General features: G+C 38.1%; 1 protein-coding gene across 3 annotated transcripts in view; it reads left to right on the top strand.

The window, feature by feature from the left end:
* Positions 1 to 27,310, top strand: part of PTPRG (protein tyrosine phosphatase, receptor type G) — a 642,217-nt gene that overhangs the window by 438,796 nt on the left and 176,111 nt on the right. For all 3 annotated transcript variants that reach the window (XM_015593756.2, XM_025050798.1, XM_025050799.1), the window contains exon 5: positions 5,833 to 5,928. In XM_015593756.2, the coding sequence (XP_015449242.1) occupies positions 5,833 to 5,928 (96 nt within the window). The remainder of the gene's footprint in view (positions 1 to 5,832; positions 5,929 to 27,310) is intronic.

The following is a 27,310-nucleotide window of genomic DNA, read 5'->3' as shown; positions in this document are numbered from 1 at the left end:
AATTCATCATGAATTTTTTTAGGCTATGTATGTGTGTGTGTTGAGGGGTGGTACCTATTAAGGAAATATAAGTTTTTGGAGAGGAAATTAAAATATAGCGCTTTCTAAGTCACCAAAGAGGTACTGTTGGATTTTCCACTCTTGTGTTGGGATCATTTCCTCTTGCCACCCTCATCACAGAGATGTGAGAGCTGTCTAACATCAAACAGTAGAAAGTCTACCTTCAAGAAAATGTCTCCTCTCGCCCATTGTCTGTATTACTTTAGCGTTCATTTAATATATGACTCACTTGACCATGAACCATTTATTGCCTTATACTTTTTGTGATACATTTCTCTATGATTCAACTTTGGCAGTCAAAAAAAAATATTAACTTGGTCTCATTATTAATATTTTAGTCTTCCCAAGCACAAACTGTGTTTTCATCTGTCATAGTGCCTTATACATAATAGGCATTAAGCAAAATTTTTTGCCTTTTGAAAGGAAGCATGGTGATTAAGACCTTGAATAGGATTGAAAAGATAAGGTTCCTATCCCAACCCCACCCTCCTTCATTAAAAACTTTGTAAATTCAGAAATCCTTAGGTTCTTTGGATGTAAAATGAGGATCATGGTGTTACCCACCTCAGTCAGTGTTACAGAATGGTAGTACAGTACCTGGCATACAGTAGGCACTCACTACATGTTTGAAAAATAACATTAATATAAATGTGGAAGGCTTCAGTTTTCAGATTTGTTGTTTTCTATTCATCCTATTTGACACTGAGAGTGATACAAATTGGAAACTAAGCATATACAAGATTTTCAAATCAAATTGCAACTATAGTCATTTTAAAGATAAGGCAGGAGAAAGGGAAGCTAAGTAGACATTTTGTTGTGGCTCTGTGTATATCATGTTAGTACTCAACAACAGTAGAGCATTGAGAGCCGTCAACCCTATGCTCATAGTACCTATTTCATCACCTTCTCATTACTTGGCAATGTTGCCTTTCATTCAGGCATTTTCCATATCTGTATTTTAAGCACATGCTTCCGGACCAGTGATGGGGCTTTTTCTCCATATAAAATTGTTTCCAAACATCAGGTTATGTGCTATTATGTTCTATATTATCTATCACCTTAATCTGACTAGAGAAATGCCTGGAGAATTTTCCATTCCAGCCATTTCACAAGGTAGAATTGAATGATCCATCTAGGCTTGTGACTCTTGCTCAAGGGTTTGAAAGATATTTTCAAACTGGTCCCTTGATTGCACCCTGGTGTACAACAGTCTACCAGTGGTTTTATAGGTGAGTTTCATGTAGTTTGTTTCTGTCGTTGGGGAGACTTACATATCTCATGGCACTCTGCTTGGTGGAGGGATGTCCATTTATACAAAGTTGATCTAGCTTTCCTTTCCTTGTAAAGAGGGTCCTGGTTTGAACAGATACACACAGCCTTATGCTATATAGTTTTATTGAAGAACCAAACTGTTCTAACCTCAAACATATTTAGAAAACACTTGTTAACGTTAAATATCATTCCTCACTGAAAGGAAGCAGAGCTCACTCAAGAAATGACCAATTTTAGGACTGGAGCAGGGAAAATACAAGATGAGTGCAAAACATCTGTGTCAGCTAATAAGGAGGTATTTAAAAATAAAAAATCATGGGAACATGGCAGAATGACAGAGGAATCTGTTTGAAGAATCTGTTATTGGTCACATCTGAAACAGTTTGAGCATCAAAATAAATACCGGTAGTAATGGATTATAAGCCACTGAATATAGTAAAAGCAGAAATAAGTGAATCCTTATTGATATGAATGAATGAATGAATGAACGAACGAACGAGAAAACAAACTAGAGAAAGGAAGGCTATTTCTTACACTTAGAATGCCATTAATGAATATAGAAGAATGGCGGAGTTAGAAAATCATCAATGGGTACTAAAACTAATGGATGAATGTTAGATGAGGAACAAGATATTTATATATTAAAATATCTCCCTGCAAAGTACTTTTTAATTACAAAAGGAAAATTAATAACTTTATAGTAGAGAAGCCTAGCAGACATCACCATAACCATGTGATCAAGTTAAACATTCCTCTTGTTTGTATAAACCCACTGAATGTGCTTCCTGATGTGTACTGTGAAGACAAAATATTGATACTGTGGTAACCTGCTCAGAATGCACCATCTTAATCTAATCATGAGAAACCATGAGACAGACCCCAAGTCTACATAATAACAGGGGTGTACACTTCACACTACCAAAGTAAAAGAAGAAAGAAAGTCGAAGGAAGACTGACTGTTTCAGATGAAAGTTGCGTGTGGAAGGTGTCAGGATAGAGACATGACAACTAAGTGCAAAGTTTGATCATAGATTAGATTCCTGGACTGAGAACAAAATAATAATCTCTGATGGACTTATTTGGGAACTAGCCAAAATTTGAAAATGCGCTGTAAATAGTATTGTATCAAAGTAAAATTTGCTGATTTTAATAATTATATTGTGGTTGTATAAGAAAATATTCTTAGAAAAGATACACTTAAGTATTTATAGGTAAAGGGGCATATTTTGTCCCACTTACCACCAAATGATTCAGAAAAAAAAAAAAATTGCATGTGGGAAGAGAGAGAGAGAATGTCAATGGAGTAAAATGTAAATAATTGGTGGTAGTAGGTGAATGCTACATGGGACAGGTAATAGGTCTCTTTATCGCTGGGTTTTCCAGCTCTTTTCTTCAGGTGATGTTTCTTCAGGAGGATTGCTATACCATAAGTGTCACTTAGATTCACATTATTAGAAAGAACATACTTTGGGGAATGCTGAAGGGAAGGCTCTGAGTATGGTTCTTGACAGCAGATACAGAAAGTTTATGGGCTACTCAAGATATTTAATAGCCACCACAACACCTTCCAAAGATGGTTTTGGAAAATAGGTTTTCAGCCTCTGCCCAAATCTGTCTCATCAACAATAACACTAATATAACTTAAAGTCCAATTTACTCAGCAAAACTCCATCTACTTATTTACTCTCATTTAAGATAGCTTCAAAAGTTAATGTAATTCAGTAGACAATTTGGGAAAAATACCAAGGAAAATTGGCATTTCGGACCTATGTTGATTGTTCTCTCTGTAAGACATTTTGTTATCCTGATGGGTGGAGGCATGACTCAAAGACATTTTCTAAAAATGAATTTTCTCACCCAGTTGTAAATGAAAATGCCCTTGAAGAGGCCTTAAAGTGTTTTGTATCACACACTATTCAGGTGATGCATTAATGTCGCCCTTGCCTGTGCACTGAAGAATATGAAAACATCCTGTGAACTTACTTAATTTCAGGACCCGGGTTTTAAAAGGCAAGTGTAGTTTTCTGAATATACTTGTGTGGAGTTTCTTTCTTGGGTTAGGAACAATGTACCCAAAGCAGTTCACCCAGTGTTAAACTTTTAATCTGCACCTCATCGAATGGATTTTTCTAATGTAAATTCATGATGTCTACAGCTGTCCAAATCTAAAGGCAACAAACACATTTGTAAGAAGCTGCCAGATTCAGTTGGAATTCCCAGTCTGAGAAGAGTAATTTCCTTTAGGAAAGAGAATCCTAGTAAAGAATCTTCCCATCCTTCTTCCATCCACTTGGGTACCTGAGTTTTCCTAGAAAGTGTCCTGACTTGGGTTCCCGATTTCACCCTTCAGAAAAGAAATATCACCTTCTTCTTAACATCATGGTTAATTCATTCTACCTCCTCCCCCATTTATTTATTTATTTTTATTTTTTTAAATTAAGTTTTATTATAGTAAGTTTCAAGTGCACAATTTAACAGTAAGGCATATATATGTTACATATATATAATATATATTGCATTGCGTGTTCACCACCCATAGTTAGATTTCTTTCTGTTACCACATATTTGACCCCTTTTACCCTGTCTACCTCCCCCCACCCGGTAACCACTAGTCCATTGTCCATGTCCATGAGTCTTTGCTTGTTCTGTTTGTTTGTTGCTTTTAGGTTTATATCCCACATATAAGTGATAGCATGTGGTTTTCAACTTTTTCTGTCTGGCTTATTTTGCTTAGCATGGTTATCTCAAGGTCCATCCACATTGTCGCAAACGGCAGTATTTCATCTCTTCTTATGGCCTAGTAATATTCCATTGTATATATGTACCACAGCTTCTTCATCCAATCATCTCTTGTAGGACACTTCAGTTACTTTCATGTCCTGGCTACCATGAATAATGCTGCTATGAACATCAGTGTGCAAATATCTTTTTCAAATATAGATTTTCGAGTCTTTCGGGTAAATACCCAGTAAAGGGATTGCTGGATCATTTGGTAGATCAATTCTTAGTTTTTTTGAGGAACCTCCATACTGTTTTCCATAGTGGCTATATCATTCTCCCTTTGACCCATACTCAGCTAGTCTCTGTGACTTTTTTTCCCTGCTGGGAATTTATCATTCAGTACCAAATCTTCAAACTCCATCTGAGGTGTGGTTGTTTAATCTTTTTCAGAAAAAAGCATCATATCATTTGGAAAGTAGGAAAAAAAAAGATCATGGAAAAGCTAATGATATAGGAGATTTGACTTTCTGTAAGGAATAGGTTTAGTTTAGAAGATTCAGGGAAATCCTATTCTTATTAGGAATTTTAAGATGTCTATCACGTGTTAAGTTTACAGTATGATGATGAGGATGTTGGTGGTGGTGGTGGTGGTAGTTTGTTGAGCACTGATGAGGTCTAAGCATGGTGCTACACGCTATAGACTACACTCACTTGTTTGGTCCCCATACCCACCCTACCAAGGGTTGATATTTGATTCTATACTTGAGGAAGTCGATGGTCAGAAATGAGCTTGCTTACCCGAGTTCTCACACGTGAGTAAATGAGGAAGCTGGAAAAAGAACCCAGATCTATTAATTTTATCATATACATGGTTTCAGGAGAATACTCTGTGGTCCATTTTTGTTCTCTGAAATTATATGAAGTATCAAGGAGTGTTCAAGCATTAAAACTGTATAATGATTTTAAGTTGATTTATCTGTGTTCTGCTTTTTGAATAAGGAATTCTAGCCAAATGGAAGAGAAGGTAGTTAATGTTGGGATGAGAGCACCTGGATTTTATACTCTTCTTCTGATGTTTAATTTTAGCCAAATTAACATTAACTTTCTGAAGTACTATTTCCTCATCTATAACTCAGTGTAGTAATTTTTGCTGTATCATGACAGGGGTTGTTAGATGGATTAAGTGAAATAATGTATGCGATGGCTTTGTTCAAACTGTGAAATGTAAGGCATTATTATTGTCATTACCATTTTATTTCTTTGTGAATTCAGTGAAATATTCCATTTAAGCTATTTCTCAAAGCTACTGAGCGACCCCTTCAAATTCTCATCATTAGAATGGGTGGCATTTATAAAGATGTGCCCATTTCAGCTTTTATAGTTTTAACATGTAGACTGACTCTTACAGGCTTAGCTCTCTACTTCAAGGTGTTTAACTCCACTAAAATTTTGCTTCTTAACAGGGAACTTTTCACTAAGACATGAGTATTAGGTAATAAGGAGGTGTCAGTATTATTTATTTTGGGTGACAAGAAGGCATTGTCGTTAATGAGATGTGTGCTTTAGTGACGCCTGCTAAAGTATTTAGAAGTAAAATGATATGATTATGATACGATGTCTGGGGTTTGCTCTTAAATACTTTAGCAAAGAAAAAATGGATGGATGAATACATTTGGCAAAATCTTAGTAACTGGGGAATCTGGGTTCACTGTACTATTCTCTCTACTTTTGAGAAGGTGTAAAAATTTTCATAATATATTTTTAATTGTTCTTTTACAGATGCAGATTTTCTTTTACAATCCAGATGACTTTGACAGCTTTCAAACTGCAATTTCTGAAAACAGAATAATTGGAGCCATGGCCATATTTTTTCAAGTAAGTTAACAGTGGCCCAAGTACTTCAACCAGAGAGTTCTCTCAGTATTTATTTTTAATTCACTGAATTGTTCTATGTTTAATGAATGCATCTGTTTTCTACTTCACACCTGTCTAAATGAAAGATATTTCATATTGTCTAATGTGTGATTTAAAATGTAAATAAGTATGTTTAGAAACATAATGAAAAATTTTGCATGAATTATTCTGATTTTATTGCTACTTGACTGGTGCACAGATTGAAGAACACATTTATCATCTAAGTTACTTTACTGCTGAAGCATTTTGAACAGGTTCCTTCAGCATATTAAGAGGCTGATGTAAAAAAAAAAAAGATGGTTTTCTTTGGAGCAACTTTAAAATTTGACATTACTTGCAAGTAGATTGATAAATAGCATCAGTCACTTCTCTAAAGAGACCCCTTTTCCCTCCCGGAAATCTCCATGGTAACTAAAGTTTTTATTGAGACCATTTCCAAGTCAGTACATTTATGATTTCCCATCCTTTCCCTCTCTCTTTTTTAATGTGTTTGCATTAATGAGTGTTCCTGGCTCATTTGTTGACTCCGTACCTAGAAGCCAAACCTTGTTAATGCTCTCTGTACTTTTTAACAAGTCGCATCAAATTAGTGTCGATCATCAGGTGTCTTGACCAAGTAGCCTAGAAGAGATCTGGTGCTTCTTTGTGTGGCAGGTAACCTAAGAAGTAGGTATGTGACTTGTCTCTCAGTCTTAAAATTTGCCTTAGATTCAGGTGTTCCTTTTACCGGTGAGTCATTGTTGGAAAATGACGTCTTTCTGACAACTCAAAGGAACATGAAAGACATCATCAAACCTTCTCCAACACGGGCCTTTAGCCTGTGCCTTTTGGGCAAGCTCCTTTGTCCTCGAGATGGAGCCATTTTTATTTGAAGTATGTTATTTTCACTGCCCTTTTGAGTGGGTGACACATGATGGATGATTCTCTCTACTGCTTATCTCTCCCTCTTAACTACTCTGTCTCCCTTTCCTTTTCTTGGATAAAGGCTCAATTGGGAGATTATGTGTGAAAAATTGAAAAGCCTAATACTCTTCCCAAACATCAAAAGCAGTGAGAATGGTAGTCATCAGTATTGGTTATGGCACTGGTATCAGTCTGTGAGTTCTGACCTTCTACTGGGTCCTGACCAGCATTTTAAAAATATTGAATTAGAATACAAAAAGAAAATCAGAAAATATCAGTGTATAACAATATTTTTGTAGAACTTTTCTTTAGTTATTCATACACAGAAAGACATACTGTATATATGTACTGGGGCCTGTTATAACATGTATTTCTTTTTGTGGGTCATGGTCTGAGATTTTGGAAGTCATCTGTTTATGCCATATATTGGGCTGATGTCCCCATTGTTCCTATTATTCCCACACACATCTCTTTTCTCTGATGACTTTCATGAACCACAGAAAAGTATAGTGTTTTAAGAGCTTATTCGCTAGATTAAAAAATATTTGCTTTTAAATCCCACCTGGTCTTCTTAACATAATGATGTCATTATTTAAACTTTCCAGCCTCAGTATCTATCTGAAATAGGGATAGCAACTGCTACATTATCAATATTATAGTAGTCGTTAAATGAAGTCCCTGGTATTGGTCCTGACACATAGTAGACACTTGGTAAATGCCAAATAATATGTATCCCTATCCATCCACTTCTGTTGCTATGGGATGGAACTCTCCTCCCCGCCCCCGCCACCACCACCATCACCGCCCGGAGTACCTGTCTTCTTTGCATCAACAAAAGCCTGTTCTGGCACCGTACTCTTGGCAGCTCGCTTGGGTTCTGTCTGAACCCCTTCTGCTTCTGAACCGTGATTGGTTCGCTTTTGGCAATGCTGGGGTCACCTGAACCATTCTTAAACAATGCCCACTTACATGTTTAATGCCTCATTTTTCTCTTTTTGTCATCTTGCCATCCTACTTTCATGTAGCTGACCTCTGTTCCTATAGTCCTGCCATCAAATCTAACCCCTTCTCTGCCATGCCCACGCATGCCCAACCCAACCAGGTCCTAATTTATGGGTCACCTTTTTCATAGGAAAATAAATTTTAAAAATATTTTTATGAGTACTGGAAGGACTAGTTCACAGCATGCTCTACCGAAAGGCTTTCTGTTTTTCCAGCTCTATAAACTCTTGTTAAATATAAGACCAATTAGAGTCTTAGGCAAGCGAGGCATGTTGGTGTACAAACTAGCAAAACACCTCAGTGAAATCTAGATTTTGAATTTTTAAAAGATTTCTGGTACATGACTATTAGCTCACATACAAAGAAATGTAATGTGTATTTCATCTGGTAAGCTCTTCTCTAAATTTGGGCTTGCTATCCTCTAGACACAAAATAGAGGGTAGATAAAATAAAATAGAACAGAACTTTTTTTAGATAGTGGGTGTGTTGAGCTGCTCCTTTGTTTTCTTTGTAAGTTCACATATGCGCTTATATATATTTGAGTTCACAATTTAATGTGGCATGCAATGGAAAGGAAAATTTTATTATTGTTATTTTAATTTGGAAGTCTAGTTAGGGCCCATATTTTGAGATCTTTGTATTTTGAATCTTACTATATGTATGTTAAATTTGAGAGTTTGATATCTCTCCCCCAAGTAGTCAGTTAAATCTTGATATACATTTCCAAATTCAAACCTGGCATCTTACATTTCGGTACTGAAGAAGTATTTACATCCTTTCGGCACTGATTCCATGCTGGAAATGCTACCAGTTGCCCCATTAAATATAATAAATGTATTCAGCTCATGTCTATTAGGACCCCGCAGTCCACGTGATAATGGCTAGGAAGAGGGGAGTGGAGAAGCTCTTCCGCTTGTGAAGGGGCTGTGCTCAGAACTGCCGCTCATAAACCCACATATTCATTATCTGGAGGGACATGATGTGAATGTGCCATGAGCTCATGTCTGGGCAAGGCTAAGCCTCACGTAGATGTTGTGGCCCTGATGCTGACTTACTCCATGCACTAGAATAATTTCCTTACACTCTCAGTTTTCCATTATCTTGTTTCCTTTTTCTTTCTCATCATTTGCCTCTGATTACAGGTAATTTTGGCCCTTTCACTGCCTTTGTTGTGGTTAGTTATGATGAAGTTCATGTTTCTAAAACTGAAACAAGCACAAACCCAGGGGGCACATGGGTGACCTAGAAACCATATGTTGGTCTAGACTAGAGGCTGCTTGCAGGTGGTCCTGTTGTGGCTCACTGGCATGATTGTTGAACTCACACAGTGTTTACAATTCTTTTCTTTAGTTAAATATGGAAGATTTTATGTAAGGGGTCCAGATGATGTAGCAGTAATCAGGATCTGAGTTAGGGCTGTCTGTCTACTTTGGAGGGGGTTTGCATTCCTGTTGCAGCACGGTCTTCGGGCAATGTTTTTTTTTTGTTTTTTGTTTTTTTGCCTTCATGTCAACATGATCCCAACCTAGACCCCAGTAACTTTGAGTGGTAGCTGAAATCTTTTTGGTTACAGACAGAGTTGAAAGTCAGTGTCAGTGCTGAAAGATAGTGAGCTAGGTCTTTCCTGAGTGCTTTGTGTGAACACCAGTGAAGGAAGGAAAGACCACCTCCATGTGTGGAAGATAGCAAACCATGGCAGCCATACATGGTTGTGTGCATTTGGGCCCACACAAGCTATAGGAGGTGCATTCACTTCACAGCCACGGCCGATTGAAATATTTATTACAACTTTTCAAAACATGTTAATGTGTCTGGAGGAAAGAACACCTGATTTCTAGTTTACAGACACCTTTGGACCAGCAGCCCTCTGGCAGGTATAGGGGAAAGGGTGAAGTTTGATTTTAAAGGATCTTCAAGTAAATCCTTTAATTAAGATAGGAAATGTAGATATTTGTTATTAGACCACTAAACAGGATAATTAAATGCTTGTTCAGCTAATTTATATAAGTACAAAAATTGAAACAATTATTTTTTGTTCGTTATAGTAGATCCTCCACTGTTCTTTACTGGTAGCCTGATTTCCTATAAAAATGTAAAATAACAAAAGTCATTAAATTGTTCTTTTAAAGTATTTTATTCGATAATAATACGCTGCATGGGTTATCTGTTTAAAGTGTTAAAAAAACATAAAACCTATGTTTACAGGAAATTTGAAATGACAGTGGAATGATTAGGCAATTTGTAGAAGGATACTTTGCTTTAAAAATAACTGAAAAAAAAAGATTTAATTATTTCTGATTTCAATTTATGGATTAAAGAATACCCAAAATTCAGAGTGAGTTTACCTTTAACTAGGCCTGTATTGTTTCAGACCAAGAATCTTCCATCATCACTCTCTGAATGGGGTCCTGATTTGTTTTGTTTTTCAACCTTTTCTTCACCATTCCTCATGAATACTTCTCTCCATTTTTTCTACCAGAATTGAAATATCTTCTAACCAAACAACCATCTTAATGTTATAGAAGTTTGGTGACCCCAAACTTTTTGTAGTTTTGATTATTATGATTTTATGGATATGATTGTTGTGTTTTTTCAAGGAGCATCTGATTATCATTGAATTTATGATTTGGAGGAGAATGTCTTATTCATTTTGACTCAGTTGCCATTGTTATTTGAATACCTGAAATTTGTATATCCTGATGCCATTGAACTTTGGGATGATAAATGCACAATTCTTTAAGAATGTCTACGTTTAGAAACTTTACTTTTGTGATTTTTTTTTTCAACTTTCTCGTTAGACGTATTTGGGTGTAATCGCTTCTGAATATTTGAATCAGACACAAAGATATAAAATTTTTTATCATGTCTACATCCGGAGGCCCAGTCAGTGGCATATTTCTTATATAGTTAAGAAATAAATAAATTGCATTCTGATTTATTTCTTTTTGACAACCTATCTTCAACAACTCTACTGAGGTTTCTTCATTAAATGTTAGCAGTTTTACTTCTGGGAGAGTTTGAGCCCCTTTGTACCAGTATTTTTTTTTTTTATTTAAATTTCTACCCAGAATCTAACTGTAGGCATTTGGTGTTCCCTAAGATCTGTGCTGCTCAATCACTTGCCCCCTCTTCATTTCTGCCCTTATAGTTGAAAGCAAACTTAAAAACTGAAATGTTTTGCAGGTTGCTACCCCATTCTTTATATCGTGTTGGTGGAACAGACTGCTTAATTATTTTTCTCCATCTGGAGAGGCTTAGTAATTAAATGGAATGGCAGCACCTGGGATTATTTATAGACACTGAGAAAGCAGGAGGAGTTCTTGATGACTCATTCATCCAGGGCTGGCTAGGAAGTCTTTCTCTCCACTTCTCTGCATTTCACCTTCCCACCTCCTCCCCTCAAAGGTACATGTGATTTTTCCTTTCTTTAACCCCCTCTTTCTCTTAGCCTTCCATCCTACATTAAAGCTATAATTTGCTTTCTCTTGCCTTTGTACTGTAAAATCATTAAGGACTGGCCATCTTACTCATCACTGCATCTCTTGTAAGTGGCTGTTTCTGGAGCTTGGTTGTGCAAATACTTAACTGAAGTCAGTGGAAAGATATTAAGGCTCTATGGTCTTGATTTGAAAGGAAGAACCTGATAGTCTGTCAGCGAAGGAGTATTAGAAACAGGCACTAGTATAGGACCTGAGAATACTAGAATATAAATTCTTCAAAGTTGAGGTCCATGTCTTGTTCCTCTTCTCTTTGTATCCCACCACCAGCTTCTCTCTAGACCTCACATGTGTGTCTTAACCTGAATTATGGCTCAGGAAATATGTATTGAGTAGGACTGAGTTATAAGAAACCTCTCTGTGTGCTTACCACAATATTAATGAATTGGATTTTAGAAAAGCATGTGTCTAGCTGGATATGTAAACTTCATCTAAGAAAGATGGTTATATCAGAAGTATAAGATTCTTGAGATGGTCAAAGAAGGACATTAAACTGAAGCTTGTGAGTCTGTTGATTCATTGAGGATAACTTTCTGACAGGGCTCCACTGAGTCTAACATGCTTTTAAAGGGCTGTATTTTCATTTATACCTGTAGCTCTGAAAAAAACAACAGGACTTTGAAAATCTTAAAGTAGTAGTGCTTTCAGAGGCCTTAACAAAGTGTTTTATTGCCAAGAATATCTGGATATATCTGTGTCTGTGAATGTTTTAGTAAAGTTTCTCACCAAAATGCTTTTATCTTAGTAGATGGTGGATGAAGAGACTTTTTTGGATTATTTGGCTATTTTTTCTTCTGACTTATCTCTGTCTCTATTATATCCTTCCTAGGGTCTATCTGTGATAGTTGATAGATTAGTTTCTGTGTGTTTCAGCACACCTGTATGTATGTTTCTTGATTATTCTTGCCCTTGCTATTCTTCGCATGTCTATGTTTTCCTTCCTCTCTCCCCCTTTCTCTCCTTCAGATCCTCTAAGTGAACAAAATTTAATGTTTTCTCATTTATTTTTTATGCTCTCCTTTGCTAACTCATTTGCTCATCCTGCAGTATTCATTAAGCACCTTCTCTGTACCGTTCCCCATGAACATTACAAATGTATCCTCAGAACTGTAGCCTGCCCTCAAAGGTTTTGGGAATGGTAAGTTTTGAAAAGGGTTGGCCTTTGAATGTTTTCCTTCAGTAGTAGTAGTGTTTTGTCATTGGGAGATAGGAGAAGATGGAGCAGGTCAGGTAGATGAAATATCAAGAAACATACAAAAATTTTAGTATGTATATAATTTTAAAATGATAAATATTTCATTTTGAGTGTATGAAGTTTCTATTTGTGACTCTTCGAATTGGACTCTCCTTTCTCTATTTTTTTCTTTCTTCCCTTTTACTTATCGTGACCTAAATTAATCTTGTTATTTTTTTAACCATCCCAAGGAATCTTTTTTTTTTTTATGAAAAATACATTTGCTATCATTGATGTAGATCTTTTTATTTTATATTATTTTTTTACTTTTGACTGGTCTTACTGGCAATGTGGAACAAGGGCTCCTACTCCATAGGAAGGAAGAAAGGGAGGGAGGAGATAGGAGGGAAGGAAGAAAAAAGAAATAGTAATTATACTCATCTGCCAAACACCCACCAAAAAGCCCCTGTAACGATTTTTGAGTTGGAGATCCCATGAGTTTGTACCAGGGAGTGGTGGTAGGTTGTTAAAACTTCCTTCTTATACTGCTTTTCAGGATAATTGCAGTAAACTAATACGATTCTTAATTTATTCCCTTCCAGTTGCTGCTGTTTGAATATCATCCTTCTCACATTTTCCACATCCTTGGTTTCATCCAGTTATAAGTTTAATTCTTTCACTACATTACCTAGAAGTGTAATTTCAGAATGTTTTGAGTTGATTAAGAAGACTTTTTTCCATACACACACAAAAATTAAAATACATATGTTCCAATTAAACTATTTTAACAGCCAATTGATTTCATACAACTTACCATTAAGCGAAGGTCAGAGTCATTTTTAATGTTCAGACGCAATTTTGGAACAGATTTGTGGATGTACAACATTGAATTTATAGGCTATCAGGTGTTTTCAGTATATCTCCTGTCTGGAAATGGCCTGTAATTCAAATTTCCTTTTAGTGGACATTACAGAAGACTATGTAATAATTGGCAATGCATTACATAATTAGGAGACTTTGAGTTCTTTGAACGTGACCACGTGAACATCTTCTTTAATTAAATCATTGCACTTCAAGGACGGTAACTAAGTACTTTGCCTTAGTACATCACTAAACGATAGTTTAGAACCTATCGTTTTAGTTTAGAATTTAATTGTTACAGTCTCAGAGAAAATATTAGGAAGTCTAAATCTCCCTAAAAGGACAGATGAGAGACCTGTCATTTTATAAGAACTTCTGAGAGGTTAAGTGGTTGATCATGATCCTATAGGTCTTTGGAATCTACCAGGCCAAGAATTCTGGTTCCGTGACTTCCAATCCAGTCGTCTTGTTTTTCCTGGCCATGGTCTCCCTGGAGTGTAATCAAGTAGATGCTTTAGCTGATTAGACCTCCTGGGAGAATGCTATACATAAAGCACTTTACATCCCAAGATGAGAAGCAACTGGCAACTCTCCTCTCCCCACCCTTCATCCCTCCTTCAGATGAACTAGTCGAAAAGGTCCTTCTGAATAGAATACAAATACTGCTCATAAAAGTTAATAATCATTGTGTACTTAATTTACGTAAAATGCTAAAATGAAGTCCCTACATTAAGTATGATCTAATTTAATCTTCACCGAGAACCTCTCAAGGTATTATGTCCATTTTACAGGTGCAGAAGCTGAGGCATGGAGCTTTTTTAAAATATGAATTCCCCAAGATTACATGGGCCAATAAATGTTGCAGCCAGTATTTCAGCAGCAAGAATATATCTCGAGGGTCTATGTTCTTAGATGAGTACTGAATCAGAAAAGTTGAGTATTCTATTAAAGAAGAGTGAGAGCGAAGTCTCTTTCGCTAGTCCAGTTATTATCATGTGTATGTAAGTGCTTTAGGGACTTCGTCGATTATGCTGGTACCAGAAGCGCTATTTCCTTATAACTTAAAATTGTGTTCTTATTCTTTTTGTCAATTATGCTGGTACCAGAAGCGCTATTTCCTTATAACTTAAAATTGTGTTCTTATTCTTTTTGCCCATAATTAAATCCTTTGATCCTATTCTAAGTTCTTTTCAGCTCTGTACCTGTAATTATTTTGTAGATTTGAATAGTTTTTTTTTCCTTTTGCTTCCCCTTTTTTATGAAAAGGCTATAAAGAGTATTGAATAAATGGTGTGGTTAGGTAACAATAGTGAGTGAATGGGGTAAAGATTTAAACAATCATTTATTAACCTTTTTAATGGCGTAGTTCTTAGGGAGAGGAGGAGGGAGGGGACAGAGGATTTTACCCCGCTAGGGGACACGCAGCCATGTCTGAAGACACTTGGTAAATACGCTGGGTGGCAGTGAAGACACTTGGTAAATACATGGGGTGGCATCTAGTGGGTAGAAACTAGAAATGTTGTACAACATTCTATAATAAGCAGGACAGTCCCCCAGGACAAAAAATTATCTGGCTCAAAATGTCAGTGCTGAGGTTGAGAAATGCTGCTTTATGGTTATCAGCTGATCAAGTCCACTATAATATCTTAATGTCAGTAAACTGGGGGAGGAGGGCAGTGAGAGCTATTTGGGTTATTCACAGGCTGATAGGAATAACTACTACTAATAATAACTATCAATCCCGTGCCTATAAAGTCCCCTAATCCCTGGCCAATCGACGTTTAGTCAACTGGATTCTAAGATAAGGCATAAAGATTTACATGCAATTTAAATGGATGTCTCTAACAGTTGTGTAGAGGATAATTTGGAAGAGGAGAAAAATGAGGGTTGGCGATATAGAACGATTCAGAGCTCGAAACCCATTTAGAATTCTGGTTCAGTATCTCTAACAAGAAGGGTAGATTAGCACAATAGGAGCAATAACAACTAGAGCAATAACAGGTTCAAGACATATTTGGCAAGTAAAATCAGCAGAACTTGGTGACTGATTGGATATGGGATGTAAGAGAAAAGCAGCAGCCCAGGATGACGAGGTGGATGTGAGCAATGAAATGAAGACCACGGGAGCAAAGGCTACTCCGGAGGTAATGAGTATGAGAAGCTGGCAAAACTTCTAAATGTTCTGTAGATATTTGGACGTGTGAATTTAAAGCTCAGGGGAAAAGTCAGGACTAGAAAAGAATATGTAGAAATCATTAGTGCGTATGCATGTGTCAGCTGAGATTAGGAGAGCTTTTGAGATCAAACAAAAGGTGTTGAGGGTGAGAAGAGAAGAGGATTGAGTCTGGAACATTCTAGAAGAGCAATATTAATTCAGTGGTATAGTGGAGAGCTCAGCGCTGACCTTGGCCCTTTTTCTAGGTATTCCAGCTTCGTCTCGGCCCTTTTAAAGAGCCTATATGGTGTTTGTTCCAAGACACTGCAGTGATTTGTGAAACAAGTACCAATTTAGTAGAACATTCACTTAGACAGGAAGTAAACAAAGGTAAGAGTATGTGCAAATGTCTTTGAACTCGAAATCAGTGGCAGCTGCTTAGAAAAACTCAAAGATCAATGAAATTCCCTTTAGCAGTTGTAGGAGAATTTGCCCCCCAAATCTCAGCTCTGTGCTGTTCCCAGGGCAAAAATTTAAAGTCATCAATGCAGGTTTTATTTTAGAGGTTTGTTATTGTCTCTTTCCAAATCTTTTTTCTCTCTGGCCGTCTAGGTGTTGTGTCAGAGAATGATTAACCATCTTTAACTGCACGAATCTTGACGCTGCTGTACGGAGTTGCCCATACAAGAAGAAGCTTGTGATTCTCTCATATATTTAGGGTTTACACTAAAACTACTGTTTGTTTTCTTTGTTAATAGTATATATATATGGTATGTCAGTACCATCTGAAGCCCAGAGCTTTTGTTTTTTGGTTTATTCTGGATGATGTCTGCCTGTCTTTTGAGTGTGCCTCTGACTTATACTCCCAAAGCACATGTCCTGTATACTACATGGCGTAAATATAAAGACAGACCAGTTTGGACAGAATTTCCTATCTGGTCGAAATCCATTCGATTATTTTTACACGATGTGACAGCAACTAGGAAGAAACTTAATTTATTGATTTATGTGAAGTTTTTTCTGATTCATCCAGTACCCGCTTTTTATTTAACACCTTGATCTTGGTAATTCTGTTTGGCCAACGGTGGTATTTTTCAGGGGTGCAACTCTTGTGTAAGTGGGGGATTAGGAGACAGAGACCGTGGGAAAATGTCCATCATAGAAATATTTTATCCTTCCTGCCTTTTAAAGTGCAGCGAGTAAGCATCCAAATGTATTATGGTAAAAGGCATAGTAGTTGCTATTATGCCTACCCAGGTGTCTTTTGAGAAAATTATTAGCATCTTCCTGTTTGAGGCTTTGTGGGAGCTGCGAAACGTACTTATGCATTGACTCTCCTGGGCACATTTGTACAGCAGATTCTGTTTTTCTTAGCCGTTTGTGTTCTCTGAAAATGTATTAAGTTATATGATTTTGATGTGCGTGCACATTCCTAGTTAGCTGTATATAAAATGATAAGTAGAGCTGATTATATTATATCTTGCTGATTTTGATTTGGGGTTTGTCCAGAATTGAAGTAAGGCAGGACTTACTTTACTTTAGAAAGCATTAACTAGGCACATCAGTACTACAGATAACATTGCAACAAGAGGGATTTGCTTAATTTGTGTGTTTCAATTGGGAATTATCAACCGATTTCATATAGCATTCATTTGATATTAGTCCTTTGGTTATAACAGAGAACTCTCATGTAGCATATAAATGGATTTGATGAGGGACACTCCTAAAATCGCACTACTAGTGTGAACCACGTATAATGAGATAAAATTGTATCTCTGAAGCAATAACCAGTTCTGACTCCTTGATAATTCAGTTTCTGGGATTTCTCAGTCCGTATTAATGGGGTCTTATTCTACTTTTTACATTGTTTTCTCTGGTAGTTTGGCACCCTTGAACACCATTCTAATGAGGTTTGAATGAATTATTTCTATTTTTAGACATTCTCCAAAGGCAGCTGCCAGGCACTAGTTCTATTTTTTAAAAAAACTGAACCTATTACAGGCATACCTTGTTTTACAGCGTTTTGCTGATATTGCATTTTCATCAACGTGAAGGCAAGGCACTCCACCAGCAGAAAGATTATGACTCACTGAAGGCTCAGAGGATGGTTAGCATTTTTTAACAAAAAAGTATTTTTAAATTGCGGTATGTATATTATGTTTTAGACATAATGCTGTTTTACACTTAATAGACTACATACAGTATAATGCTAACATAACTTTTATTTGCACTGGAAAACCACAAAAATTTATATGACTTGCTTTTGAATCATGGTCTTGAACCAAATCTGCAATATCTCCAACATATACCTGTATAGGAGTAAGCCTCAGATAGCTTAGAAGTGCAAGCAACCATCTGATACAAAGACAGTTCCTAAATTTTTCAGGAAAAGAAATGAATGTTTAGGTCCACATCTGAACTTGGTAGCTTGACTCCCCTATTTTTTTGTTTTTGTCTTTTTAATGGAAATCGACCAGAAGCTTGGGTTCCTCTGTATTTTGAGCTATAAGGTGAAAGATGTCTTACTCCCCCTAAACTTTAAGTTCAGACAGGTAAAATCCCAAATCTTCTGAAAAGAGAGTTCCAGTGTCTAATTCTCTTTGAATAAGAACTATAATAAAAAACAATAGGTGATAGTTACGGACCTTGGTCACGTGCCAAGCCTGCTGCCAGTTCTGCCAAACGTTCTCCATAATGATCCTATTTAATGCTTATAACAGCTCTCTGAGAAAGAGCTTTGGATCCCAGAACCTTCTACAGATGCTTAGATTCCCTTTGATTATGAAATCGGTATGTTGAAAGCCATTGGAAAACGTTGGGGTTTTGGGGTGAAAAGTTCTGTGCTAAAACTCTGAGTTGCCATTTATTGGCTTGTTCCTTTAGACAAATGTATTTTGTCCATCGAATGCAAATATTTATATCCGATTGGTTTGCTATGAACTTCAAGTGAGAATCTGTATAAGAAAGCTCTATGGAGCAAACTTTGTAGCACTCTATAAAATTTGTTAAAATAACAGTAGCTTTGATGATGATTAATTATTAAAAACTAGAGTTGAAAATGGTAAAATAAAAGGTAAAATACTTTCCCATATCCTGAAGCCTGGCCCAGAATAGACACATTGAAATAAACAGATTGCTTTTGGTATATCAAATATGTGCATTCTCGTAGTCTACTTGCATTTCGATGGAGGGTGCTTCAGCTCTCTGATTGACTTGGCTGTGAGACAAAGTTCTGAAGTCTAGTGTTGTTGGTGCGGTAACTCAGTAATTCAGGAGGTGGCAACCAAATCCAGATTTCCTCAAGGAACATCTACATGTCTCGCTTACTACTTTGAAGAGGAGCTAAAGTAATTAGTCATAACACCTTGGATGGTGAAATAAATAGTTATTTAAATGGAGGAGTTAGTCATCTGGAGAGAGAAAAGTAACATATTGACATGAGCCCAGATGCCTGCACATGGCGGGGACACCATTTGGAAGTAAAAGGTCCCTATCAACATTTTTTCTGGCCCCCAAGTGACTGCTTGATTTTTAGTAGGGAGTTCATTTCTAGTGTTAGAGTTGTAAACCAGGCAGCCTTTTTGTGGCCATGTTTGTGCTGGAAAGGTATCCTTTTTTATGAAAGCCCTTATTAGTGTCTGCTTGGGTAAAGGCACTGCCAGCAATAATGATGTGATCTTTAGGGATTTTTAAGTACTGTGGCATGTGAATTATTGCTTGTTCTGGCAGTTTGTTTCATTCTTCTCATGTTTGATATGAACTGAAGGTTGGGGTTGTAAGTGGGAGATGTGTTCCTTTCTGCAGTTTGGCAGATGTGACTCCACTGTTCCCCCTCATCTAAAGGGTGAGATCACCCCATACACACACCCCTCCTTCCTTCTCTCTCGTGGCCCTTCTTTTGCCTTCTCTGTTCATTCCCTTTGTAAAGTCATGAAATCACTTGGTGCCCCATACACAGTGGCCAGCGCAGTGTCTGGAGAATAAATAAATAAAGGACAGTCCTTATCATCAAGGAGGTTACTGCACGCATGCACGCGTGCGCGCACACACACACACATCTATAAGGTCTTTAAGACAAGGACCATTGCTTGTTTGGTGTTAAAATCTCAGTGCTTACCACAGAGATAGTAAATGAAAGCAAAAGAGATTACTCGAGAGTCTGCTTAATGAAAAAAGGAAGCTCTAGATCTAGATTGTTTGATTAAACCCTAGTTTTGCTCACTAATAGTAGTAGTAACTTTTCCGTCCCTCAGTTTTCTCATCTGAAAAATGGAAGCAATCATAAGAGACCAACCTTGGAGAGTTGTTTTGAGGCTTGTATTAGTTAATACAGGCGAAATGAACATGTGCCTGGCACATAGTAAGTTCTCCATAAATGTTAGCTCTTGCTATAATTTAAACACTAGCGGATTATGTCATTAATGCAGCGGTAAACATCAGTTACCAAGTGCAGCGGTTAATTATGTGGAAGGAAGAGTGATTAACCTACATTATATAAGAGAGGAAAGGTGTTCTCACCCGAACAAGGGTCGTGTCATTTTATCTACGATTTTTTTTTCTCTTCCTCTCTAAACTTAGTGGGCTGAGAGAGCCTAGAACACTTATCCTCAACAGTGGCTGCACATTGGAATCACTGAGCAAGCTTTAAATAATACTGATGCTAGAGTTCCACTCCCAAGATTTTGATGTCATTGATCCGGGAGGCGGCCTGAGCTTCTGTATTTTTAACAGATCCTCCTGTAAGTGCAGTGCAGGTTGAGGTCTGCAAGCATGGCCAGTGGCTGGCTCTCAGGGCCTCCCCGGGCTCCTATAATTTTCCTCCATATCCACCCCTACTCTGCCAACTGTCTGCCTGGGCAGTTGATGATCCACTTAGGCCTTACTTTGTGGGGTTCTCATTTTCTTGGGAGCATGTTCTCTGCTGAGTCCCTGATCACCCTCCTTTCCTCCACATCTCAGGATACCACCAGTCCTGCTTGGATTCTGTTCTCATTTTGTAGTGAACAGTTTCAGGAAGTGCCGTTGTCTGTTGGTGACTTCACCTTGTTTAATCCAAAGTAGTAATATTCGTATAGGTGTCAAGGAGCCCAATCATTTGTCCTACCTCCTAGTTTGAGCCAGAAGTAAGTCGAGGATGAGATTTGTTAGTGATGAGGCGGATTGAAGAGTAAGACTGGGACCAGAGGCTCACATGAGTCTATATACTTCTTCCTCTGCAGAGGGTGAGCGGGCAGAGTAAGGCCAAGCCAGCTCATTAACCCCAGGACACGTGGCCTGGGCCAGGATCTTGGCTTGGCCCCTGGATATGCTTAATGCTGGTGGCTAGAAGCAAGGGCACCCCTCTGGCTAGGCTGGGAATTGGGAACTGGGAAGGCAACTCCAGAGGGGAGCGCTGGGCTTGCTTTCCTTTGAGTGGTCAGGGTTGGGGGAAGGGGGAGCAGGAATACCCCTGCCTTGGGGAGGGGCCCATGGAGCAGAGCTGGGAGCTGGGAACAGAGAGTTGGAGGGAGGGGAGTCAGCTTCTTCCCAAGCACTTCTGACTAAATTCTTGTTGGTACAAATTCCTGGTTCTGGTGAGTCCAGGAGGGAATGTGAGAGAGAGAGACAGAGAGAGAGAGAGAGAACAAGTTTGTATCTGCCCTCTTCGTTACTTCTGTTAAAGAGGAGAGTACATTTCTGTGGGCCACTTCATACCCATTATATCCTCTGATGCCTTACACTCATGCAGCAGGATCTCCTGTCCCTGAGGAATGAGGAACCAAGAAACAGACATACAGACACACTTGATGAATTGCCCAAAGTCACAGGACTGGGAAATGATAGGACTTGAACCCATATCTTTCTTACTATAGAGGCTCTTCCCCCTTCTCAACGTTAATATTTATGTTGCTGTTACCACCCTGTAAACTCCATAGCCTTCCCCCACGCCACACACACACACACACTTTTTTCTTCCCAGAAGTGTAGACCTTGGGCGAGTACCCTAGTGATAATACTTGGGACCTAAGGCAATTAATACTTTAAGGAAAAGTCTTTACTGGGGAAAGTTATATTTTCTGAACCACTTTTTCTGCCAACGGCTCTCTTAAAATTTGAATGATGCTAAGGTTGTGAAAGCTTTATGTTTCCACTAGGCTGCCTCAGAGCACATGACTTTTTTTGGCTACCTACGGAAACTTACCTTCAAGCTCATCAAAACTGGGTTTTTATGGTTATTGCCGTGCAGTTCCCCCAGTCTCGCTGCTTTGGTGCCAGACTTGGGGTGTTGTGTGCTAGGGTTTTCCAAGCACTGGCAGCACCTGCTAGAGATCTCAGTAGCAGAGCCAGGTCTCGCCCGGCCTGATGTCCCCACTGAGGCCATCCAAGCGCCAATTCTGAGAACTCGCTAATGCACTGGGCCAAGACGGGTGTTTGTCTTATGAATTTGGGGAGGCTCAGGGGGTTCTCTGATCACTGATGGACCCCTTGGCTGCTGCTGAAACTTTTTGGAAGTTCAGAAGCAATTCTGCTCACATCTGCCTATGTTCTGCCAAGAGACATTTTTTGACATTCCCAGATTGGGAAGACTGTGCCCTGCCACACTGGAGCACTTTTACCCTCAAGCTGACTTTGCCGAGCAGAAAGATAATCTACCTTCCCTGCGTTTATCTGCTGGAGCCCCAATGTAATAACCTCCTCTCCGGCTTTATAAATGATGAAATGGTGCACGGCGTTTTTCTCTCAGGCAAATGTGTAAAATCAGCCTGGGTACCCAGCTAAGTACCGTGCCTTCAATTACATCCTTGTTATAAAAGCTTCATTTAAAAATTCTTGGGCCATAAAGCAAAGTGAGAGCAGTGTTTACCATCACAAGTTGTTAAGCAGACAGTCTTGGTGTCAGAGGGGACTCTGTTAGGCAGTGATGATATCAGTTATCGAGAACGTCAAAACTACATCCCCTGTGTGGTCGTCAGCGAGGCGAAGGAAGGATGTCTAAAAGGATATCTTTGCGACTCGGTACAGGCATGTCCTAACTGGAGACTTCCAAGGCTCTTCTGGATACAGATGATAGTAGTTGAACATTACAACAGTACAGTGGATCGTGTACCATCCAGCACCCTCAACAAACGAAGAGTGTTACTGTCTAGGCCTTTCTAGTTACATATAGAGAATAACCTGGCCTCTTTCAGTATTCATTTAGCAAATAGTTCTTGTAGCCGAGTGTGTGCAGGCACTCTGCTAGGCACTAGGGCTGCCCTGGTAAGGACATAACCATGTGGTCTTTGTCTTTTTGGAATTACAGCCTGTTAGGGGAATAGATGCTATTCATGTAAATGTGCGATGGATGCGTGATTAAACCTGTGTTAAGTCCACTGAAAGAAAGAGGCATTGGGTGCTTTGATAGCATGCAATAGGGATCAGGCCCAATCTGAGGGTTACGAAAGACTTGAAGAAGAAGACACGATTGGGGAGAGTTTAGCTAGGTCAGGAAGTTCTCAGCTCCAAGGGAATAGCATGTGAGATGGCCCCATGGCAGGAGAATTGAATGTTTGGGGACCTGAAATGAAGCCACCAGAGATGGAGCTGGAGCTGGAGCTGGACCCCATTGCCTGGAAGGCCATCAATTCTGGACTTTTACTGAAAGCCACTGCAAAAGTGGCTGGGCATGGAACTGAACTAACTTGGTTAGCATTCTGGGGCAGATCAGGATGTAGTAAGAAGACTGAGCTGAAGAGAAGCCAGGAGGATGCACTGTCATCCATTTGTCATAAAGCAAAGAGATGGTGGTAGCTGAGACCTAGGGAAAAATGATTTCTTTCTATTACCAAGATCGTAGGAATTTTATGTCTTATGTAGGAGGAAGAAAATTAGTTTCAGGCTCTGGAAGCATGCATTTGAAGCAACTTGGTGACTAATGAAAATAACACTTCTAGGATAAGAAAGCAGGTCAGCTGGGGTTTTATAAATGCTGCTCATGATCGAGTTTGTAGAAACATCCTCATTTTTGTTTTGATGCTGGCAATTTTTCTGCACTCACTTTCTGCAGCATTTCACATTTGATGTTTTCTCCTGTCGTGTTTACTTTACATGTTTTATGTGTGTTGTACGAGTGTACTGATGGGTCTTCTGTCTTCTTCTGGTTCCATTTTAATTTTGAGGAGCTGGACAGGAGCGTGATTGTGATTATCAGTTCATGTGTATTCTTTGCCGTATGTTGTCTCTGCAAATACAACTGACTGCTTTCAGTTGTGAAAGTTAATTTCGCAGCCATCTTGTAAAACCTGTAAACCCATAGATCGAACTTCTTGGGGATTTCATTAATGTGTTTCTGCAAATAGTCCTTTCATGCCTAATATATAAAAATTACAGTCATTCATAGTGTCGCATTATGCTTCTACTCTCCGGGCTTCGTGACAGATTGATGACCAGGCTGAAGTCTGATTGCAATGATCAGAATAAAAGAACAAATTAGGTAGATGGTCCCTAGCCGCAGCGGCGCCCTTTACTGCCGATCGGCTTATACTCTGTTACAATTAACAGTTCCAAAGACCTTTCATTTAGGTTTCATTTATAGCAAAGAAGGATTTGTAAACATTAACAGTTTACCAGCTTGTCTTAAAAACACAAAGCAAAAAGCCATTCATCTTAAGTGGAATTATGAAGCCAAGCTAGTTTATGAGGAATTATGGGACACCATTAGGAGCCCATTATCAGAAATACAAAGAAGCCCCTAGCTAGCCGTTATTGTTATTGTGCATTTAAACGAAAAGGCAAACTCAGATTCTCTTTGTTACTGTTTGCCTTGTTCCACTTAGTACTATAAAGGAGGTATTGGTTGTAAAACCTACTGGCATAAAATAGACTTGGTAAAGGGTGGCCTTCTCAGTTCCGTAAGGTTTTGCTCATGTCATCTTCCAGCTGAGAAGTGAGACTGTGACTCCTATAAAGTACAGGTCAGGATGTGCTGCCAGAGGTGATATTGCTCCAGACCTGTGACCGTTCCAACAAATGGAAACCTGAATAAACCCCACAACAGCACCTAGTGTTCTTTAAAAGACTCCTGGTCTGAGCATTTCCACATAAATAAACACTCGTGAGTAATGGTGCATTTTTTTATATGCTCACGTTACCTGGCGTATAAATAGGAATGAGGGAGATGTGCATGCCTCTTTTAGGGGCAAAAGAGGACTCATCTACACCCCATCCTCAAATTAGAAAATACTATAACGTGATAGGGATCCATTCAAAAAAGAAATTTCTAGATGGTATCCCTTGTATGAATTGTACGAAATAAACTACACTCAATCTTTCGTACCATCTGTATCAGAAGATGAAATTTCCAAGAACCCCAATAGTCCAATAGCCGAATTCTCTGTATTAGGTGTATTAAATAATAATGAAAATAATATCGAATTATATATTTAATAAATAATAAATATGGAGCAATATGGTCAGAAAATACCTAAGAACTAGAAATTCATTTTCCCATAAGAATCTCATCTATGGAATTTTCATTCTACTGTAGTCTTTCTATTTTGAAGTTTGGGTTAAATTAGATGATGCATTTTTAATAGAGATAAGGTATTGAATCTCTTTAGTTCTCTTTCAATTTTCTGAAGTACACAAAGTATGTTATTTATGTTTTTAGAAATATTTTAGTGGGATGACAAACATGGCCAAAAATTATCATCTCGCAAAACATTCTCTAGAAGAGAAGGCATTTGGGATTCCCAAAAGTACTTTCAGTAAAAAATTTTCACATCCACAATATAATGCTAGGAAATTAACCAGTCATTAAGTAAGTCATAAATATCTCAGAATAACAATTACCGCCATCATACTTTCCCAGCTTTGAATGGTTGCTATCTTGGAGATTTACTAATCCTAATTAGAGATGATCTTCATTATGGATACTAAGCTTTTGAGAGATGACATGACTGATAAAACAACTAGAACAAATATTTTAATATTCGTTTACCTTTCTACAGGGATTGGCAGTTTATCTCATGCCTTCACTTATATTGTTTGAGCCTAAGACAAGCAGACAAATGAGACATTGTGGATTTTATTTTACCCTTCATCCTGGCCCCAGCTTTTCTTCTGGTCATTTTTCTTAACAGACTTGGGGAAAAGAAAGATCAGAGGTTAGGTGACTTGCCCAAGGTCACAAAATTTGAAGTAGCACCAAGACCCTCAGCTTTTACGCCTGTATTCCTTACTGCCTTCCAGGAAAGTTGATGTATCTGTAGCTGTTGGCCTTCTCTTAGGTTTCATGGGTGGACAGGTCAAGTGAATATTCTGGAAGGCGTGCTAAGTATTTTTGCATTTACTCTCAGAAATATAGCAAAATTTGGTAGTTGCTAACCTTCCAAACTTACAGCTCATTATTAACAGATGGTAGAACTGAATTGCATCCATGAACTTGAAAGGTTACAGCCACAGAATATGTTCTGACTGTAAGGATGGGAGAATTAAAACATAGGATGTCTTAGAAACCAAAGTATATATATCAGTGTCACTAGAAAAATTCTGAGATGATGAGTTTTTATTCGGAATTAGAGTATAAAGTTGTTTGGGACATGAAGTACCTGTGATGGCCACCAGCCTACACATACAGCTGTGTTTTCCGATTTACTCTTATAATTCCCACACTCTGGAATCTTCATAATTTGTGCTTGAATTGGGGCCCTTGTCTGGGATTTGATTTTATAAGGAGAATTTGCTTGCACTTGTGACTAGATTCCAGTAATAAGCATCTTTATTATTTTACCACAAATTTTGGTTTAATAAGTCCTGGTGTGGAATTTAATTTTCCGATTCCTCATCATCCATCACTATTTGTACTAGTCTTTCAAAATGGTATTTTAGGCCTGAAAAATAATCCTAAGAAAATAATTCAAATATTGGATAAGTTTTGGGCACAAAAGTATTGATTATGGTACAAAAGTATTATTTATGGTACTGCAGTTAGTGAAACAAACCCAAATGCCCAACATTTTGGAAATGATTAAGTAAATTAGGCCTGTCTTGAAATCGGAATATTATGTAGCCATTAAAAATTATGTTTCTGGATACTTTAAATGACATAAAGCAAACTATTAATTAATATATATTGATAAAATGTTAGTACTATTAGCAAACAAAGCAATTAAGAATAGCAAACTCACATATGATACCTATTACCACGCACTCACCCAAGCACTTTATGCATATCAAGTCTTTAGGAGGTAAGTACTCATAGTTCTTATGAGGGAAATACTTTTTTGGTAATTTTTAGATGCAGAAACTAGAGTCCAGATATTAGGTCATACACCAGTAAATGAAGGAATCGGGATTTGAACCCCCGAACTTAGCCACTAATGCTGTTCTGCCCAATGTATCGTTCATAACGAATGATCTCATCCGTGCTGAAAAATGTGTTCCTGTGACTATGGACCACTTGGAAGGGCGTACGACCCAATTTCCAGCAGTGGTGACCTGTGTTCTAGTCTTTTCAGTATCTTATAAAGTGTATGTGTTATTTTTATTAGAACATAAGGCAAATTTAAATAAATTAATAAATGGAAGACTTCTTTACTCCTCCCAGAATTTCTTGTCACTGAGTAAAAATCCACCCATTCACTATCATTTCTGCATATTCTAGCTTCTGTGTCGTCAAACCACAGTGGCCAGGCTTCTCCTACCCTGATTTGGCATCACTTCAGTCAGAAAGTAGATCTGGACACATACCAAGTCTGCCTGGATACTTTTCTGCTTTCCAATTATAAGCAA

Source organism: Pteropus alecto, unplaced genomic scaffold (genome assembly GCF_000325575.1).
Source record: "Pteropus alecto unplaced genomic scaffold, ASM32557v1 scaffold75, whole genome shotgun sequence".
NCBI lineage: Eukaryota > Metazoa > Chordata > Mammalia > Chiroptera > Pteropodidae > Pteropus > Pteropus alecto.
This window is presented reverse-complemented; position numbering and strand designations above follow the sequence as displayed.